General features: G+C 40.3%; 1 protein-coding gene across 6 annotated transcripts in view; it reads right to left on the bottom strand.

The window, feature by feature from the left end:
• The window catches only part of LOC109043589 (calcium/calmodulin-dependent protein kinase kinase 1), a 168,063-nt gene that overhangs the window by 33,321 nt on the left and 113,927 nt on the right, over positions 1 to 20,815 (bottom strand). For all 6 annotated transcript variants that reach the window (XM_019060846.2, XM_072296961.1, XM_019060844.2 and 3 more), the window contains 3 exons: positions 6,405 to 6,458; positions 3,952 to 4,003; positions 1,871 to 2,014 (listed from right to left, as the gene is read on the bottom strand). In XM_019060846.2, coding sequence (XP_018916391.2) covers positions 1,871 to 2,014; positions 3,952 to 4,003; positions 6,405 to 6,458 — 250 coding nt within the window. The remainder of the gene's footprint in view (positions 1 to 1,870; positions 2,015 to 3,951; positions 4,004 to 6,404; positions 6,459 to 20,815) is intronic.

Here is a 20,815-nt window from a genome sequence, read left to right as displayed (position 1 = left end):
AAACTGTCACTTGTAAAAAAATGGCTTTTTTGAGGGGATTCACGTATTAAGTACCGCGCTAGGGGGGGGGGGGGTGTAAGGCCAGCGTTACGTGATTCAAAGGGGGGGGGGGCGTAAGGCTGCGTTACGGGTGCGATAGGAGGGGGGTCAAGAAATAGGAAAAAGTGCGTTACGTAATTCTTCCGTGCTAAGGAGGAACGCCGTATGAGCCTTCAGACAGTGCTAAGTTTCCTTCGATAAAAACTGAATTTACTGGGAAAATTGTGAATGTTTGTTTCCAAAATTTTCAGACAATTTCGTATGCATTTTAATCTAAAATATCATAAAATTTCCTGAATGTCCTAATTAGACTTCGGAGGCCTGAGCTGCAGTGCTAAAGAAGAACGTGGTATGAACCTTCAGGCGTTAAGTTTCCTCTGATAAAAACCGAATGTCCTGGGAAAATTGTGAATGTTTGTTTCCAAAATTTTCAGACAATTTCGTATGCAATTTAATCTAAAATATCAGAAAATGTCAAAGAAAAAAGTGCATGAATGTCGTCAAAAAAAACATGCTTTATCAAGGGAAATTTGGCAACTCTCAAATGTTCATACGGCGTTTTTCCTTAGCACGGCAGAATACTGTACATGGACGGCCCTAAAGGAAATTAACCTTTGTGATGCGAGCCCTTAGTGCGCTTACATTGTACATCCGACCCTGTCACAGAATGAAATTTAGGTTTTTCCGAATGAACACGCATGAGGACTAAAATCTAAAATATAGCCTGCCGTGCTGAGGAAGAACGCCGTATGAACATTCGAGAGTTGCCAAATTTCCCTCAATAAAATGTTTATTTTTAAAGAAATTTACCAACATTTTTCCTAGAAATTTTCAGACTTTTTAGATCAGATCACGAACAATATTATCCGAGAAATTGGAAGACAAATACGCCCAAATTTTCTTGAAAATTAGTGATTTGTCAAATAAAATAAATTTGGCAACGTCTGAAGGCTTATACGGTGTTTTTCCTGGACCAAAATCCTGGGATCCACCTTAAATACACGCGAAATGGGATTCACTATGGGTTATTTGCATTTGATTAATGTCGAGGCCCGTTCACGGATCGTTAGGCCCGAAACGAGCCAGATCGATGGAAAAAAGAAAACTCGCCGAAAACGCGACGAACGCACGGGAATTCCGAAACGCGTTGACAACGCAGTCACCTCGGAGCCGTTGCACTCTGATTGGCTCATTTTACGGATGGGAGCTCATCAAAAGAGTTGACGTCTAAGTTTAGGCCTTCGAGACCGTTGCGTGACAGTGTCTCACTCCCACCCTATCTCCCTCCTCCCCCGATTTTATGGGCCCAAGCACAAAGTTCCGTTTTTACTGGCTCTCGACAGGAGTTTCAAAGTAACTGGTCTTCCGCTGAAAATTAGATTATCTCTTCATTAAACTTTTCCCTAGGCATGCCAGCGTTTAGGGGATGGGCGTGCGTCGTCCAATTTTTAGCCACATGTTGCTCTATTAAAGTAGGATATATCCGTGCGTGCGCAAATAAATGACTTTTACGAAAATACTCGGCGCACAATGGGACTAGTCAATAGCAGAGGTCGGACAAAATTTGAAAACTTCAAAAGCTTATAACTCCCGTTTATACAAAACTTTGAGATTCTAAAAGTGGTTTCATTGGTTTCCTCGTAAACTTGTTTCTGGAGGCACCCTTTGAAATTTAAAATGTGACGAAATAAACATCAAAATTTGCAGTTTTAGTAAAAAATGTCATGTCCGACCTCTCTAATTGACTCGATCCACTGTGCGGTGCACGAAACAAACGCTTCTAAATAGCATGGTGAGGTTCGATTAAGGTCGAGAAGTAAATGGTACCAACCTAAATATAGATGATCCTCATCAGGATCGTCCAGGACTTCGACCAACTTTACAATATTCGGATGATCCAGTTTCTTGAGGACAGCTATCTCTCTGTACACTTTGTCTAAAGGATTGGCACTTTTGCGATTAGGTCCTATCCGACCTGAAAAAAGGAGAAAAGTTAAAATTGATATACCAGAATTTGACGATCGAATTCATTGCAGTGTGTATGATAAAAGGAATGGAGATGTTGCACGTGTGAGGAATTTGCGATTTGACTGTTGATTCTTATGTAAAAGTTTGCGAGAAACACGATGGTGCCACTGGTTTTCTCTGAAATCAACTCCCAAGCTCAAAAAAAGCTCTCAAGTTGAGGCCAAAATGGAGGGGATATCCCACGCTATCCGGGGAGTCTACCTCTACATCAAGACGAACTCTCCATGCCAAAGATAGGGAGCGAATACATTAGCAGGGATGCCGTGTTTTCAGTCTTAGAGTTCCCAATTAAAGTGGCAGCCCTGTCAATGTATTTGATCCCTATCTTTGCATGGAGAGTTTGTCTTGATGTAGAGGTGGACTCTCACTATAGCGTGAGATATCCCCTCCATTTTGGCCTCAACTTGAGAGCTTTTTTTGAGCTTGGGAGTTGATTTCAGAGGAAACCAGTGGCCACATCGTGTTTCTCGCGAACTTTTACATAAGAATCAACAGTCCAATCGTAAATTCCTTAGACATGCTACATCTCCATTATACACAAGAGATCACTGCACTTTTGATGTATACCTATAATTTATATGGCGGACTCCACTCGACACAAGGTTAAAGCTTGTGAGTGGTCATGTAACTTTTTTTCCATTCTTATTTCAAAAATTCCTACAATATTTTGATAAAATAAAAAGAGGATGATACAATTGGATTGAATTTGACAACAAGGCGGGGGCGGTTGGATGTAAGAGTTCGATGCCGCGGAGATGGAAAGCTCATCCTCTAAATATTAGCCGACGGCCTTTGCCGAGCTCGGAGGAGCTACTTGGGGGCCGCTCGTTGAAAAATAAGGTAGGAGGGCTACGAGAAAATTGCGCATACCTCCTTGAGCATGGCTGACGTTAATTTGAATTCATTTCGGTCGAGAGCATTCCTCGTAAATATACTGTAGCCGAATCGGCCGAGATGGGTTTCGACCTCTCAACCTCGACGTTCATCGCGCGGCTCAGATGAAACAGCGCCAGAACAGTTACCTATATCATCCCTCCGCGATAAAATAACTACGGTAGGGTGAATCTTCATCGATTCGTGGGAAGACGGTTTTCCACGCAAGAAGCGCCAAGCCGCCGCTCTGTTATGATTTTTATGATTCTGCCGTTAGAGTTCGTATAACTTACAATGAGTTCTTGAGTTGATGGAAAAATTGAACGGCTTATTACCACCGCCTTATAACTGCCGAAAGAAAAGTTTCGAAGCAATATGATAAACATGATTTCTTCGACGATTCTACATATCGACATATTTTTAGTGTATTTTCCGAAGAAAATACACTATTGCATTCTCCCATGATGTCGGACCCAGACCCGAGACCTTGTGGAGAGCACCGATCACGGGTCGTAGATCACGAAAATATATGCCATTCAAATTCATGTGTTGTATATATATGTATGGTTGGTTGGTAAATACGTTTATATGGTGTTTTTAACAATTTATGTATATATGTATGTATGTATGGTTGGTTGGTTGGTAGATACGTTTATTTGGTGTTTTTAACAATTTAGCCATTAACACCTTAGAGGAGAGATCAAAATAGTATGGTACAAAACTTAAGAATTTAAAAGGTAGGGGTCACAAAAAGGTAGTACAAAATTAAAAGTTGGGACAAGGAAAGAATACATTAAATTTATTATGTATGTATGTATGTATGTATGCATTTCCGCCTTTTTAAGATTTGGTTTTTTTTTTAGACCTTGTTTGCCGTCCCTCCTTCTTGTCCACGAATTAGAGATTCTCTTCTAATTTAACGTGGAATATGAGACTTTTTATAACTCTGAAAGTTGCTGCATGCTGAGCCTGAATTTTATAATTCCGAATTAATGCAATCGATATGCTTACCAAAAACTCCTGCTTTTTTCAACATCTTCTTTTTTGATAAAATCTTCATTGCCTGCAAAATTAAATACGGCAAATTAGTTCAAGAAACATCAGGCATTGTAGGATTATGTGAAATTCATTTAGACAATGATACGTTTCACAATGTTTTAAGGATCAGAACTGACAAACAATCTTAAAGTGTATGGGTTCTCACTTTCGATCTCGTTCGTCATTTAGCTAAGTCTCCAGAAAGAAATTGCGTCATCGCAGTGGACTGAAAATTATCGACTGACGCGCTTGAATATAATAGGATATCTGTGTTGAGAATCCCACAAAAACAAAAAATTGAAGACAAGAAGTAAGAGGGTCAATCGATTCATGTTAGTCTTAGGCAGAGCTCACATCCGCGCCAATGGACGTACCATTTCCTTTGTTCCTTTTTGGGGGTAAGCACTGCGTAACCATAGTTGAGAACTTTTTTTCGGTGCGTAGGCATCGGCTTACGTACTTATACGCAATAGACGTATTAGTACGTAAGACGTACCCTATATGTTCATCACAGGATTTAAAGATCTCAGATTAGTACAGTCGCACCTGATCATGACATAGTCTCACAGGGTGCGGACTGCGGAGGAAGGTTTCCGCTAGGTTTAAGCAGATTCTTTCGCACATTCATTTGTCATCGCAAATCTAAGGGAGAAAATTCAGTTGAGATCGTTTCCCGCTTCGAAAAGCTTCCTTTATGACCAGGTTTCACCGTGCTTGACTCCTTTTTTGAGTTTTCTCAAAATGTCTTCTCATGCAATTGGTATGTTGCATGGTGCGGGGATTTGTGAATCGATAACTGATTCCGATGGCAATTTTAACGAAAATAACGATGGCGCCATCAAAAAATCTTGAAATCATCTCCCAAACTAAAAAAAAATGTTTTAGGAACCGAACCATTCAAAACGGTCACTTTTCCGCGGGAACGGATCCGGTACACTTGTGACGTCACAGTACGTGACAAACCTGATCTTTTCATTAAGCAGCTGCCAATTCCTTATGGAAAAATACATTGTAAACTATGAAGAGACCAGATTTGTCATGTAGTGTGACGGCACGAGTGTACCGGATTCGTTCCCGCGTAAAAGTGACCGTTTTGGAAATCCGAATTCTGGGGCGTTTTTAAGTTGGTTTTTGGGGGGTTTCCGGTGGTCAAAAAAGCCCAGGAAAATTCTTGTGACATCAGAAGTTGTAGCTCTTTCCATACAAACAATAAAAACAATCGTGGAACAGGCCCATTGTCCATAAGCGTTTCACGCCGATCAGCGATTGCACCGTGTTTGGCGCAATGCGTGAAGTATCCCTACAGCCTTGTAGGCGCTGATATGCTTTGCGCCGATCAGCGACCGCACTGTGTTAGGCGCAATGCGTGAAGTATTCCTGCAGTCTTGTAGGCTCAATCATGTGGTGATATTGAACACCGAGCGTTCTATCATAAGACTGAACTTTTTTTTTCGTTCTTATTTTCCTGAAATACTAATGTTGAGACGTTAATTATGGAGGTGCAGATCGTTCCGTTCGTGCAAGAGACGAGCTTCTAGCTCCCGCAGTTTTTGAGTTGATTTTTTAGAGGTTTTCGGTGGTCAAACAACTCCGGAAAAATTCCTGTGACGTCAGGATCCTTACTTTTTCCGATACTAGCAATAAAAAAAGTGCGCAACAAGCCCATTTTCAAGCTGTTCCAAAACCTGGTCAAAACAGAAACTTATTCAAATGACAACATACTGCTCTTAACGTAATTGTTTTTCTTAGAATTGAATTATGTTTTTGGGTAACTTCTCGATTTTTTCCGGGTGAAATAGTTTGATCGTAGACCTAAAACATCTCCTACTGTTCATTTACGCAGCTATAGCTCAAAACCTTCAAAAATCGAGATACGGGCTTTCGTAATATCATCATCGATATGAGAAACGCCGCATCCTGACAATGTGAAGCCAACACATTAATGAGTAAAATCATAATTTGAACATCTAATTGCGATACTGTTCAAAAACTAATCATTGGTGGAACTTGTTCCAAGGAAGTTGCCAAATGCGGAATAAATCATTACTTTGGGGCAACATGCACGCTCGATCGTATGATTGTTACCTTCCGGCCAAAGTATCGCAAGCGCCATAAGACGTTTCAAAATTTCCGCCTCGCCTCCATTTTATTTTTTACAGAGAAATAGTTTAACGGAATTAATTGAGTTAACGGAGTTAATTGTTTAACTGTTATTTTTTACAGAGAAATTGTTTTGCTGTCGGAAAATTTCACCAAATTTTCTTTGTGCTGCTGATAAAATTCAGTGAAATTTTCGAACAGATTCAACAAACTGTTTTTCTGTTAACAAATAAAATGGCGGCGGAAATTTTGAAACGTCGCTTGTGAACCTTTGTCCGGAAGGTGACAAATGAACGTAAGAAACGTAAATCATAACGAATACTCACGTAATGTTTATCGTCCTCTTCATTGTATGCTAATTTCACGATACCAAAAGATCCCTGTAACAAAATAATAAGAAACCATGAGTATGCAACACTAAAACAAAGAGGTTTAAATTTTATTCTTTAATAGAAAATCATAAGAGCAACGCAAAATGCATAACGCCTGAGGTGCGAGGCGCATCAGGAGGAAGGGCCGCAAATTAGTCAGGGGGCGCGTAGCCCTCTAGGATTAAATTAATGCACATACGTATAAATCGCTTTTACGCGCGATAGGGCGCTCTGCGACGCCTACCCGCCACAGGAATCTATCAAGGCAGAGATCTTCCGGAAGCTAGAATCTTTAAAATAAATTCTCATGAAATTAAGTTCTCAAATGAACGCACATCAAATACAAAATACAGTTATGATCTACGATTGCAGATGAATCGAAGAAGAACCTTCCCATCAGGTAAAACGCAACAATACGTATACGGAGTTCGAGTGGACGTCGCTCTCATATGTATTAAAAAAAAGAAAAAGAAAAAGAAAAAATAGAAGGAGTGGAGATTTTTTTTTCATTTTCTTAATAATTAAAAATTTAGACAATATTTTTTAAAGCCAATTTTTGAGTTTCATAAGTAACATTTTTGGCGCGTATACGTAGTATACCGCGACCGCCTTTGCGATCGTTTCGAACCCTGCTCGATACAATAACCGAGTCCCTTAGTTCCTTACCGAAAAGTGACTACCGCGAACTTCTGAGATTTTCCAAAGCGTGTAAAAAGTTTATTTATCCGTCAATAATTATGATTTAAAGTTGTTTCTCATTCTGGGGCTCGCTAGTTTATGTGCAGTGAATACCAAGAGTCTACGTTACTTGGTTTTTTTAAAAAAAGCCTAAGAGTACGACGCGCTGATTTAAAATATGCATATATAAGCGGAAGCAAGCGAACTGATTCGAGGATGGCTGACCAGTTCGGCACTCCTTGAATGAGAATTTCACTCACTCCATTTTGTTCAAAACGTTGCTTTGACATATCTCCACACCACTGTTATCCTTTTCAAAAGTTGGTACTCCTTGCTCTGATAGCCGGGGCCAGCAGGATAGTGGTAAGTGCAATCTGTGATGAGCCTCGAGACTCATTAGACCATTTTCTAAACCTGGCTCATACAGGAGTCCACTCAGCCCTCTCGTCCCCACGCTCCTGATCACTGTGTCGGCGTCACGAAGAACAATGGGCCTTGGGCCGCCTTGGGTCCCAACGCGGCCGATACCCGTACCCCAATTACTCACGCTTCATTAACCATTTCACCGTCACGCTAAGATTCGTCCAATTTTCAAAAAAAATTGTTTCGCGTGTATTTAGCAATTTTTTCCTTACTCTCCGTTAAAACACAAATAAAAAGAGACCTCATTCATAAAAATCGGCCGAATAGAAGAGAAGTTACAGTACTCGAAATCCGAAGAAATCAACAAAACCTCGACTTCTCGATACGAAAAATAAAATGAAGGGGAAAAAAAGAAAGTATAAATTACAATTAAATATAATTGACCTCAGAATTTGACAAGCAATTCATTTATATACCTAACGCTGAAAAAACTGGGAGAAATTACAAAAAATTCGCCTCTTGCAAGGGGCTTCTTTGTAAGAATTTTGATCTGAAGACAACGGTCGAATAACAGCAGTACTCCATACAATACACGGTGTGCCTGAACGAGTTAAACATTTTTTATACGTCCAAATCGAAAAATCGATATATTTTTAACTACAATGTCTCTTGAATCGTTTAAGCCAAAAAAAAAAAAAAAAAAAAAAAAAAAAAATTCCGTCGAGATTCTGGAACGCAAAGCCGCTTTAAAAGTATTCTGGGGCTATAATAGCTAAATCACCGGTAGTAAATCCCGTTATATTATTAAAAAGAAATTGACTCCATAGTTTAATTCCTTAGTTTCTTGAATACGATTATTTTAAGAACTTAAACATTTACTAGCTGCTCCGGGCGCCCTACGGGCGCCCTCCACAGCTAGCAATGGTGGTGCAGTAGCTTATTTGGAATCGGAGCGATTAGTTGAATCCATTTAATAATGATGATGATTCTGCGGTAGAAGATCAAGGAATTTAACTGCCTCTCTGCGTTACAGGGTGGAGACTGCCATTCTACCGAAAAATGTTATAAAAAGCTCGCATTATTAGTTTTTCTTTTTTTGTGTTATTTTTAAATTTTTTTTTATTTTTATTTTTTGATAATTTTCTAAAGACTATGAGGCTTTTGGGATTTATAAAAGATCGAAGCACCTCTTTGTGCACGATGTTTTTTGTACGGTTGCCTTTGGGAAGAATTTGGACTTCACAATTTTTGTACGATGTAGCTCGTGAGAGTGCAACATATAGTTGACCATGGCCAAAAACTGTTTGGGGTAAATAAATGCCGACTCGCTTCAGTGTTTGACCCTTAGCTTTGATGATGGTCATGCAGAACGCAATGCGAATTGGAAATTGTCGCCTCTTAAAAGAGAAAGGGAGAGAGGAGTCTGCAGGTGACAAATCAATTCTTGGCAGTGAAATTCTTTCACCGGCCTTCTCGCCGGAAATGACCTGCAAATCAAGACAATTTTCATAACGTTTCCAGACGATCAATCGGGTACCATTCGATAAACCTTTAGAAACGTTGAGGTTTCTTAAAAGCATGACAAAAACCCCCTCCAAAAGTGTGAGTTTATGCGGTGGTAAGCCACTAAGATTAAGACTGTCCAAGAATTCGAGGAGAAAATTGAGAGCCTCTCCCTCTTTCTCTACAATGAGCCTGTTAACACTGAAGTACGTTTTAGAGACACCTGAAAGAACTTCAACAACCTTGTCGTTAATTTCATTGCAATGCTTATTTTTAGGGGCCAGAATTGCGCAGTTTGTGAAATCTACGTTCAAACATGAGGAAGCTATCTTTTCCATAAATTTCAGTAATAATATCAGTTTCAGTAATACTGCTTGTCGGTAAATCAATGAATTCCGGCATGGCCTTTTTTAGCATGAAAGGTAAACACCATCACCTATTTCGAGTTAAAATTTTGCAAACTCCGCTTCGTCTTGCAAAGTTCTCATATTTTGAGTAAGTTTTCTGATTTTGAAAAGAGGTCAAAGTGGTGAGAATTTGATTGCATTTTGCACCAATGTTTGGCGAGAAGCATGCGGAACAACGGGTAAAACCTGTCTAAAATCACCACCCTAGACGACAATTTTTCCTCGAAAAGGGATATCATTACCCATTCTCTAAGAAGTCGGTCGATGCATGCCAGAGCATGCGTGATAACCATGGGAGCTTCACCCCAAAAAATGATCGTTGTTTTCCGAATAGTCTCTAACCGTCAGACTCGACACAGAATTCTCATTCAGAACCGAAGGAATTTTGAATTTGCTATGAACCGGCCGACCGTTAGGTAGCAACGATGCGGCGATACCTGTCCAAGCAACGGAGATGACGTCTCAGTTTTCCTTTGTACAATACGCAGTAAGACATTCTTAAACGAAAGTTTTTCCCGATCCTCCTGGACCATCAATGAAAATCGCATTACACGTGTAAGATGGATTTTGGATGAGACTAATTATTTCAGAAATAATTTGATGTTGCTCTGGGTTAGCGGCAGAAATCATGGAATCATAGTTTTAGGGGGAGGAGAGTCAGGCTCCGACCCTTGAAGATTCAGGTTAATTGGAAGCAATTTCGGAAGATCAAATGATGATATTGAAAATCCATGAAGTCTTAATGTGCTTTCAATAGCAAAAAGCCGATCAACGTAGTCGACCGACCAACAAAATAAAGAGAGAGGAAGAAACGAAGTATCAAGCAAATTTGAAACAAAGTTGGAAAGAGAAAAGAACAAATAAGAATGAAATGTCCATAACAATACATGTTGTTAGCAATACGTGTGCGCACCGCTGCAGTTAATAAGTCAGGGTCAGTCAAACCGCCAGGATGCCTATCAAGAAGTGGTGAAGCGAAGTAGCCGAGAGATTGCGACGGAATGTGGGTGGTGGGTGACGAACGACAATGCGACCCAAACCTTCTTTGAGGTTGGTGGGAGGAAAGCTAGACGAAAGAAAACGGAGATAGCCGAAAGAACGTGGTGGGAGGGGTGGCTGAGACCCTAGAGGGGGTATCTAGGGACGGGCAAGCAGGTAGCGGCCGGATGACCGCTCGAAACAGCTGAACTTTACTCGTCGATAAAAGTAAGAAAATTTGAGAAAATCGAAAAAACAATTACAGCCTGCAAATCTACAGATCAGAAGCTTTCATTTAAAAAAAAACCCCATGCAAATCGGTCCGGTGGTTCTCTCAAAGTTAATGCCCCAAAATGCGGACTTTAGTCTGAATAAATGGGAGAAAATTTGAGCCCAGCTAAACTTCACTCGTCGATAAAAGTAAGACAATTTGAGAAAATCGAAAAAACGACCACAGCCTGTAAATCTACAGATCACAGGCTTTCATTTAAAAAAAAACCCATGCAAATCGGTCCGGTGGTTCTCTCAAAGTTAACGTCCGAAGATTCGGACCTCCGTTTTAATGCATCGAAGAAAATTTTAGAAAATTATGGGAGAAAATTTGAGAAAATCTAAAAAACGATCACAGCCTGCAAATCTACAGCTCAGGGGCTTTCATTTAAAAAAAACCCCATGCAAATCGGTCCGGTGGTTCTCTCAAAGTTAATGCCCCAAGATTCGGAACTTTGCATTTTAATATATAGGATACCACCAATTTTAGACATGGGGTGATTTCCTGAGAGCCGATAATATCACGAATTTCTCATAGAACCCTTCAACAGTGGCTTGCTTTTTTGGCAGCCGATTCGGCCATCGAACCGGAGTTTAAACGGAAGCTGATAATAACCCAAAGCTCTGAGAAAAATTTTGAGATGAGTATAAGAACGGTTTGTTGTAAGTAACGAGGAGAGGCGGGCAAAGCGGCTAAAATCCGATCTAATTTTTACAGTTTTTCTGTTGAATTAATGTTGCCGCGGGCTTCTGACTGTGTCCACACATAGTTTCTGTTCAGCATATCGATACATAAGTATTTACACACGTAGAATCTAATTTTCACGTCAGGGAGTCGACATATTTTGATTTTTTCGATTTTATACGGAAAATTGATGGTTTTTCGGGATTGAAATTATTATTGTTTCATGAAAAATAAATGCACCCAAAATGACTATAGCATATTGATTTTTACACATTTGCACTCACGAAATTGGTTGGTAAATTCAACGAGTGGGTGCATCGACCTGGTATATCAAGTTTCTGCAATTTTTTACGGCAAATCAGTAGATTTTCGGGATGTAGATTGCTTACTTTCAATTCATGAATGAATAAAGCAACGACATGGTTGAACTTCTTTGCATGGAAAGACGTTTAAAATAACAAAATCAAGACGTCTTTAATGCAATTGCATTTATATCGAGTCAATTTCTTTTCAATAATATAACGGGATTTTTACTACCGGTGATTTGGGTATTTTAGCCCCAGAATACCTTTAAATCGACTTTATCTTCTAAGAGTTCGACAGAATTTTTCCTTTCTTCGCTTAAATTATTCCGTAGCACTTTTCTTCAAGAATCTGATAAGATTTTGCTTGAGGCAGATCAAAAAACTTAAATTCGATCGAATAGCTTTCTACATTCACAATACACGGTCTCGTCAAGGTGCGTCTTTGACCTCGCAGTGTTGGATCGTGAATTCTCTTGTTGTGCTGTTTGCCTGTTTTGAAATCTCTGTAAATGAAAACTAAAGGGGTTGATATGTGCGAGTTAATGACGCGCCTTATCAACACATTGTGTTGGAGTTCACTGCTTGTTTTTTATTTATTGTATTCTTCACTGGAAAAAAAACACATTGGATCTAGAGTCCAGACTCCTGAAAACATTGACAAGAAAAAATACTCTTGATTCAATCAGAGTTAAGCTTAAATCAAAAGGAAATAGGCTCAAATTAAGATGCTTGGTTCTTGATTAAGCAAAAATCCGATTGAATCAAGAGTATTTTTTCTTGTCGATGTTTTTAAGAGTCTGGACTCTAGATCCAATGTGTTTTTTTCCATTGTTTAGTGTGGAAAAAAGACGAATTTCTTTGTTTTGAATCTGACTGATTCATTGACATTAGATTGGTCGAATTCTGAAGGAAACTCGATCTCGACATTTTGGCTGTTACTGCTCTTCCCGGTCATCGCAAAAGGGTAGGCACCCCCACTAACTGCGATCAGCATCTTCAGAGGGACGCCCCTTCCCCGAACAACGAAAATCGGCAACGCAATTTGTGGAAAGCTCGAGTACGAATGTGGGAGTGGAAAACGAACACGGGTTAACACGCTGTCAAGAGTGTGAAAATCCCCTCCCCCCTCCCTCCCCTCACCTTCGGAGTCGTGTGACAACCGGTATTAAATATTAAACTACCCTCCAAGCATCCCTTTCGACACCTCACACACCCGTTCCCCTCGTTCACGCATTTTAGGGATGATTTTATACGAAAGTTGCCGATCTGTTGGAATCTCCCCGGGAGCAGCGTGGAGAGGGTAGGTTTACGGCGCGAGATTCGACAATCCCGGCGCGTGTTTCTACGCATGGTTTGAGGTCGAGATCACGAAATTCGGGCGGATTGGGGGGTGAGGGGGAGTGTCGTTTCGAAGATTTTGACGGGCGACGAAAGAGGGGGTTGGGAGGATATAGCTTTCAACTTTCGTAAATACATTGGTTTTGAGAGACCGCTATCGTTTAATTTAAAAGTTGCCGCGTTTTCCCCCACTTTCATTGCTGTGTCGACGCTGTGCTCACTTCAATCGTTTAGATATGAGGGCTGGCGCAAATCTGTTTTTATGGTTTAAAATATCGCGACTTTCAATTAGTTTACATTCTGAGGGAACGATCGTCAAAATTTGTTTCATGAGAGTTTGCTTTTTATGTCCGACAAAAGTGGGAGGTTTCACCGCCTCCGCGTGACGAAGCGGCGGTGAACTCGATGCAAAATACGGATGGGGGTGAAGGATGAGGAAAGATTTTTTTAAAGATGAATGAAAAATTTGATAAGATTATAAAAGGTTTGAAAGAAATGATGTTATCAATGTTTTATTTAAAACAGTTTCTCTCTTTTTCGGCGCGACGCAGATACTTTTTTTAATAACAGAGCACATACACAGAGAGAGCCAAAAAACCAATAATTAATAAACCAACAAACCAATTAAACCATTATAAACCAATAATTAACCAATTGTTACGAGAAACCAATAATTTGGTTTGTACCTCGACCCATAAAGAATACATTGAGTTGGTTGTGGTGCCTTGATGCAACTATTCGTGTCTCGTGGATGTGCGTGTTGCATATTCAAAACTTAAAGGCGCTCCCGCTTTTCACACACCTGATAAACGAAAGTTGTCAGTCGTATACGAACATTCACACGTGGTGACATTCAACCCGACAAGAAATCTATTCCTAAGAAAAGCCTTTAATATTTTTCCTTGAGATTTTCCGGTAACTTTGGTTATATTGCGAATAAAATTCTCTGGGAAATTAAAATAAAAACAGTCCTAAGTTTTACCGAAAAGTTGACTTTAATCAAAAAGAATTTGACAAAGTCCGAAAGCTCATACGGTGTTCTTATAAAGCAGCAGAATTGTGATCCTATAATTAGTAGAGAAGCAGCTTCAGGAAGCTGAGTAGTTCGAAGTTAACTCGACGTTGATTTAGATCTGGATGTAACTGGTAGAACTTCGATCTTCCAAAAGCAGCGAGCTGATTATTGAATTTGATAGACAAAGCAATAGACAAAGAGTACATAGCGAGTATGGAGCGATCCTATTTGTTGAAATGGGTGGCTCCCATAGACTAAGGGAGAAAATGATGGACTAACTACAGGGTCTCTAGTAGGTTGCCGTTAGAGTGTATTGCCTGCCCCCTTCGTCCCTCTCAACCACCTGTCTCCACCGATAGGATTCCTCCATATCCCTTTTGTCTTCTTTGTCCATAGCTTTGTCTATCAATTTCAATAATCAGCCCACTGGGGAAATTTGTCGGAGGTGGTTTAACAGACTTGCTAACGAGACAGGACACTGCGCCGAGCTTGTTAACGGTAAGTTGCTATCAGTTGGACCTTTGTAATTTCTTGTTTGAAACTTGAGCCACTTTGTTGCGCAGGTTAGACGGGCGGAAAATAAAGTTTAGACCCCTTTGAATCTACGATATTGCATGGAATTTAAAGCAATCTCATCTGATTATTCATGAGTTTCGCGAAGTCTCTCATGAATGAAGTAGCACGACCTCGTCCCTCCCGGATGAACAGCGTAGTTCGCCGTTTTCGTAAATCGGTCGGCACTGGCCAGTGGCCACTTACACCGATCGAAAATTGGATGGTTCATTTTTGAAAGGGTCCAACCGCGAGGAGCCCTTTCGAGCCCTGGTTGTCCTCACAAATTGCAACTTTTAGAGCGGATTGATGGCCGAAGTGCAAAACCGCGTATCTCCGTTTGCAACGTTGCCTTACTGCGCTGCAGTGCTAAGGAAAAATGCCGTATAAACCTTCAGGCGTTGCCAAATTTCCTTTGGTAAATCATGAATTTTCGGGAAAATTTGTAAGTATTTTTGCTCCGATTTTTCAGATAATTTTGTTCACAATTTCACTTAAAGTTCCTGAAAATTTCAAGAAAAAAGATTCATGACTTTCTTCAGAAATAACTATGTTCTGAGAGGAAATTTAGCACCTCTCGAATTTTCATACGGCGTTTTTCCTTAGCACGGCAGTACGATACTGATACTACCACGATGATACTTTATTTTTTCTTGGAAAAAATAGTCAACGTAATTTCTCGAAAACTTTCTTGATTTTTCCGCTTTGCTATCAGAATATTCTGCATCAATTCCAAGCCATAAAGTTGACTTGTTTTTATTCGAAAAAATGAAAAAGGAGCGGAAATTTTGAAACACCGTGATGAAGATACGTGGTTCCGTACTTTGGCCATCGATAAACTGTATTGATACTGTATGTATTAAACTTTATGTATTCATACGGCGTTTTTCCTTAGCACGGCAGAATTAGTCTGGCTACATTGGTTGTCGCCTACTTTCCTAGAAGATTCTACTTTCATAACTGAAAAATAAGCATCATTTTTCGTTGGAGCTTTGTATGGGTTTTTTTTTTTTTTTTTTTTTTTTTTTTTTATCTAAAAGATACTTGCGCTTTTAATGATTGTGTTGCTCAGTTTTCAGCTGAAAAAGAGCAAGAAATTATTAGAAAAAAATAATGCAGTTAGGTTAGTTTAGATGAAGCCATCCGTATCAAATCCAAAAGGATTTATCTGCAGGACTCGAGAGTCTCACATGGGCAACACCCGTCATAAAACCCACTGTTATATTCATGTCTTCTCTTTTTTGATAATTGCGGAACTCAGGCGAAGTTGAATATTACGCCCCTGTATAACATTCTACGTTCTCGAAAGAATAATATTTAACATGCGCCCGTTTTCATCTGGCTTGAGTTCCACTCATTCTCCGGATAAAGTGGTGGAAGTTTTAAAACGAGCAAATTTTCGTCGGCCCTATATTTCATTCCCCGATACATTTCGGCATTCAAAGTAAGTTTCAAATCTTTCCTCGACGCTTTTCGGAGGCCTTATTTGGTGGCAGTTGAGAGAAGAGAGTCGTTCCGAACGAAGCACTTCATCATCAGTGACTCGATGCAGTCGAAAGTTTCGACGAGGGTGCGGGCATTTGTCGTTGGCAGCCTCCCAAGTTGGTAACATTGTTTACCCTCCATTTAAACGCATTGTAAAGAATCGATTCTTGATCAGTCAACTTTTCCCGATTAATATCGATTATTTTACATTAATTTAAATGGACAGCACCCGATCATTGACAAAGTGTTGGCTACTTTGCCAGCGTAAGAAAAATCGTATATAACTCAAAATCTCATTACAGAGGGATAAGCTCACCCGAGCACAATTTCCCCTCAAAGCAACTGAATTTTCATTTGGTTTTATACTGAATTTCGACGCACACTGGCAAACGTCACCAACACCCTATCGAAACGAATTTCATGTCGAATCCTAATCTGTTCAGAGTGATATACTTGCCTGAAAACAATAAGCTCGATTCCAACCGCAACTTTCCACATTTAATATCAACCGAGATAAAGCCCTTTGAAAAGTCTGGGTTTTGACGTCATCCACCGCGATAAGGACACACTTGGTTTCTTCCACCTTGTTTCCATCAACTAGGGAGGGGTTCAGGACATTTTGTCAACGATTTTTTGTCCGCGCACCTTTTTTGTCCAGTAGTTTACACCCAAACGTAAAATATGCAACAGTGACTTGGTCCAAGCGTTATGTCGGTATGTAAAATTATATTGACAATATGGAAATGAGAAATTGAGAGAAGGAGGTGTTGTTATGATTGCTCATTTTCTAAATGAAATGTTATTACCTTCTCCTTTTGAATCATCTTTTTAAATTGTCATTGGTGAATATTTGGTCTTATTTCTATCCTAAAAATATTGAATTTACAATATACCTTAAACGTGTATGGGTACTTTTTTCATTTTTCTTATTTTTTCTTTACGAAATGATTACTATATTTTGAAAACACTTCTATTTTTAAATCGTGGCAAGTATTTGTAAAACCTTTCCCAAGCGACATTAATCTCAATGAGCCGTAGTTGTGCCGACAGAAACTGCAAAAATGAATTAAGGAGGAAAAAAACCAAGAAGCGCACGCAATCTTTAGTTTTAACCCATTTGTACATCGATCTTTCAGAGTCAAATACGTCAAATTTTGAGCGTTTCGTTGCGCGTACACCTCGCTGCAGCACAATAAAAGCACAAAATGTAAAGGAAAAAAATTAAAGTGCTTTGGAAATCATTAAATTTGACACGGAACCATCAGTATTTAAAAAACACACATTATACTTTATTCTCCTTTGATAAATTGATAATATTTCTTTCCCATCAATTTAAATGAGAATAATCAATGCAGAGTGTGCTAACATTTCAAAATCATGAATTAAAAAACAGTGAATATGCGAGTATAAATATTAGAGCCTAACAGAGCTGATCGGCGGCGCAGCGTGCTGCCAGGGCGAGAGGCTCACTGGCGCCTACAAACCCAAGTGGATACTTCACGCATTGCACAATGCTTGAAGTATCCACTTAGGTTTGTAGGCGCCAATGCGCGTTTCGCGCTGGCCGCCCGCCCGCCGTGCGGCGGCGCCTGAAGCAACTATTTCACAACAGAGGTTGTGCACAGTATTATACGAAATTGAACGTATTAAGAATGATAAACATCCTTTAAAAGTACAGATCTTTCCTCGCAAAATAAATCAAGATACTTATCGTAAACAGGAAAAATCTAAGAGCCTTTAGCCGAGGCAAATATAGAGGTTCATCCGGTTCATATATAACAAGGTGGGAATTTCTTGAAAGATAATTAAGTCCTGTTACACCAAAGAGGTGTAGAGTTTTAGTGAATTTTGTCTCATGGAATTGACGCTCCCCTATTTTTACCAAAACTCTCAACTATATATTATTCTCCGTTGGACCGTACAGACAAAACAAAAAAACAAGCAAACCCTCATTCTTCCAAGACATTAGATATTTTCATCCAAAAACGTCGTGAGCAATTGTCGTTTGTATTTACATGTGGGCCAATTAACTTTGGGTCTCAACTGGCATGTGGACCAAAACTCCCGTGCCGAAAAAACGCGTGGACGTAAATTACTGGAAAAAACAGGTGCGCGGACAAAAAATCGTTGAAGAAATGTCCTATAACCTATACCGTTGTTACTACATTCGACCAATCAGATCCGTTGGTTTTCAATAGCTCGAACCGTTTTCAGAACCACCTCGCGAGGTGGTTCCAAAATCACGCGCCAACAATGCGATTCGTTAGTCACCGAATCGGAAGTTCCAAATAAAATTGCAGCTTGGAAGTTCGAGCACAAAAGTAGTAACGAACCTCTAAATAAAATTCGCTTATTGGCGGCTCGAGGTCAATTTACGGGTCTATTTTTTTGTACACATTTTCATGAAATTTCATCTCACAAAATTAGTCGAAATCTCGCATCCCTGCATGAGTGTGGGCGAAAGTTGGGCACGAGTCCGAATAAAATTCAGGTCCGTCCGCTGGAACGTCGCGGTCGGCGGTATAGCCGATGGTTTCCTGGCCGTGCGGAGCAGTAGCATCGTGCCGAAAAATCGCGTGGAGCTTTCCCGGGGTTCGAGCCTTTGCGCGCGATTTGACAGCGCGCCGCGAACGTCCGCGACGTCAAATTCCACCCGTCTGTCTGGACGGGGACATGACGGGTCGACGGGTGTCAAACTCACAACCAAAACTATGCTAGCGAGGTTCCATCCGCGAAATGGATTTCGCGCATCGGTGCTTGAAAGTCCACAGTGGAATCTCGATAACTTCGTCCTCGTCAGCGAGCTGATTATTGAAATTGATAGACAAAGCAATTGACAAAGAGATCATAGGTGAAAGCGGGTGGTTGCAGAGACAAGAGACCCTCCAATGGCCACTAGGCGACAGGTGGAAACTTTTACTTTCGGGGATTCAATATATCCTTGTGAAAAATTATAAGGGAGCAATAGTTATCATACCTACTGGGTGAATGATGAGCTTCGGGCGACGTGATGATCAAAACATATTTGCCAAACAAGTGGCGTGGCTTGCTTTGCGATATATCGATTGACCTGCCATTTAAATCTATGGAAAAGGATCGATAGACAGGGCGCTCGCACCGAACACCTTCATAATCGATCTTTTACTAAAGCTTCAAATGGGGAAATATCGATTATCGACCATTCACACCTCGCCACGGCGCCAAACTTTGGTACGTTTGCGAAACATACCTAATACATAAGTCAACAGTTGAATGTTGTACACTGAGAAAAAACTATGGCTTATAAACCTATTAGAGGTAAATATGGAACACCACTAATAGTAGTACCTCTACATATAATAATAGCACATATACCTTAGTTATGGTACGGGGTACCTTAATTAGGTACAGAGACCTTAGTATGGTTCACAGACCGAGAATCATTAGTTTATTTACGACTATTATAGGTGTTCCATATTTACCTCTAATAGGTTTATAAACCATAGATTTTTCTCAGTGTAGTCCCGAATGTAAAAGCTTCTACCATTGCAAAGACAACAGTGGAGGGTCTTTTGGCTCTGGGTGGTTGTAATGGACATGGAAAGCAAGTAATTGAGCAAGTAATCAAGCAAGTAAGTAGTTCCTCCAAATATATAACGAGGAGACCCCTTGTTCCCCAAAAAACTTGGTTCCTCTTTGTTAGACCCAGCGACGATTCTTGAAAGTTGCCAACACTGTTTATCCTCCACTTGAATGAGTGTAAAAGAATCGATTCTTGGCGAGGCACTTGCCTCACCTAAATCGATGGATTTTTATGGATTCCTCCATTTAAATGGAGGAAAAACAACGTTGCCAACTTGCAAAACCGCCACTGGTTAGACTTGGCCCATTTTATTACAAACTGACAAAAAAGTTTGATCGTGCGAACCAAAGTTCGGTGTTCCATATCATCCCAACTGATTCGGTTCGTCAAACCAAACTTTCGGTTCGTGTAGCCGAACTTCAACGGTAAAGAGAACTGACGAACGAGGTTCGATCATAAGTACCGAATGTTCGGTTACACGAACTAAAAGTTCAGTTAGATAGTTGGGATGATATGGAACCCCGAACGCTCGGTTCATATGGACTACATTTTGTTATTTGGAGTTATAAATTATAAATTCTAGCCCGGTTTAAAAACAACGTATGTGCCATTAGTTTCCCTATGCACATAAGTGTTTTTCCAGAGGAGCCAGAATTTATAGTTCCAAATTGCAAAATGCAGTCCATATGAACGAACTTTTTTTTTCAGCGCAGAGCGATCGGCTCTATCAACCCCTCCCCCTACCGACAGCGCTGTCTCTCATTGCGTATTTGATGAAAAAGGCATTATTACGGGTAGCTCGTGGAGTATTATACAGGACTCAGGATGGAAATGACTCGATCCAGTTCGAGCTCGAAAGAGGATAACCGTTGTTGGTCCCGCATTGAACAGTCATTCGTTTCATTTTCAGCGAAACCTCATAGCACTAATGAATCATGCATGGAGGAGAGCGATTGCAACCGACACGACGAAAAACCGCGTATCTCCACACGTCAGATACGCGGTTCTGACCGAGCACGCTGGCACAAAGGACCGAACACCCACGCGCGCATCCTAGGAAAAAGGTGGATTGGATTAGTCTTTTGTTCGCTACCCGGTGTGGGCTCCGCAGATACAAGCGCGCATAGAGGCGAACAGCAATCAATATTTTTGTTTCTACGGGAATAATTCATCGTCGAGATGATCCCCGAGTGACAGTGGGACCGTGGCGTAAAACATCGTCCTG

Source organism: Bemisia tabaci, chromosome 2 (assembly GCF_918797505.1).
Source record: "Bemisia tabaci chromosome 2, PGI_BMITA_v3".
In the NCBI taxonomy this organism is placed as follows: Eukaryota; Metazoa; Arthropoda; class Insecta; order Hemiptera; family Aleyrodidae; genus Bemisia; species Bemisia tabaci.
The sequence above is the reverse complement of the archived record's forward strand: the minus strand, read 5'-3'. Positions and strand labels throughout refer to the sequence as shown.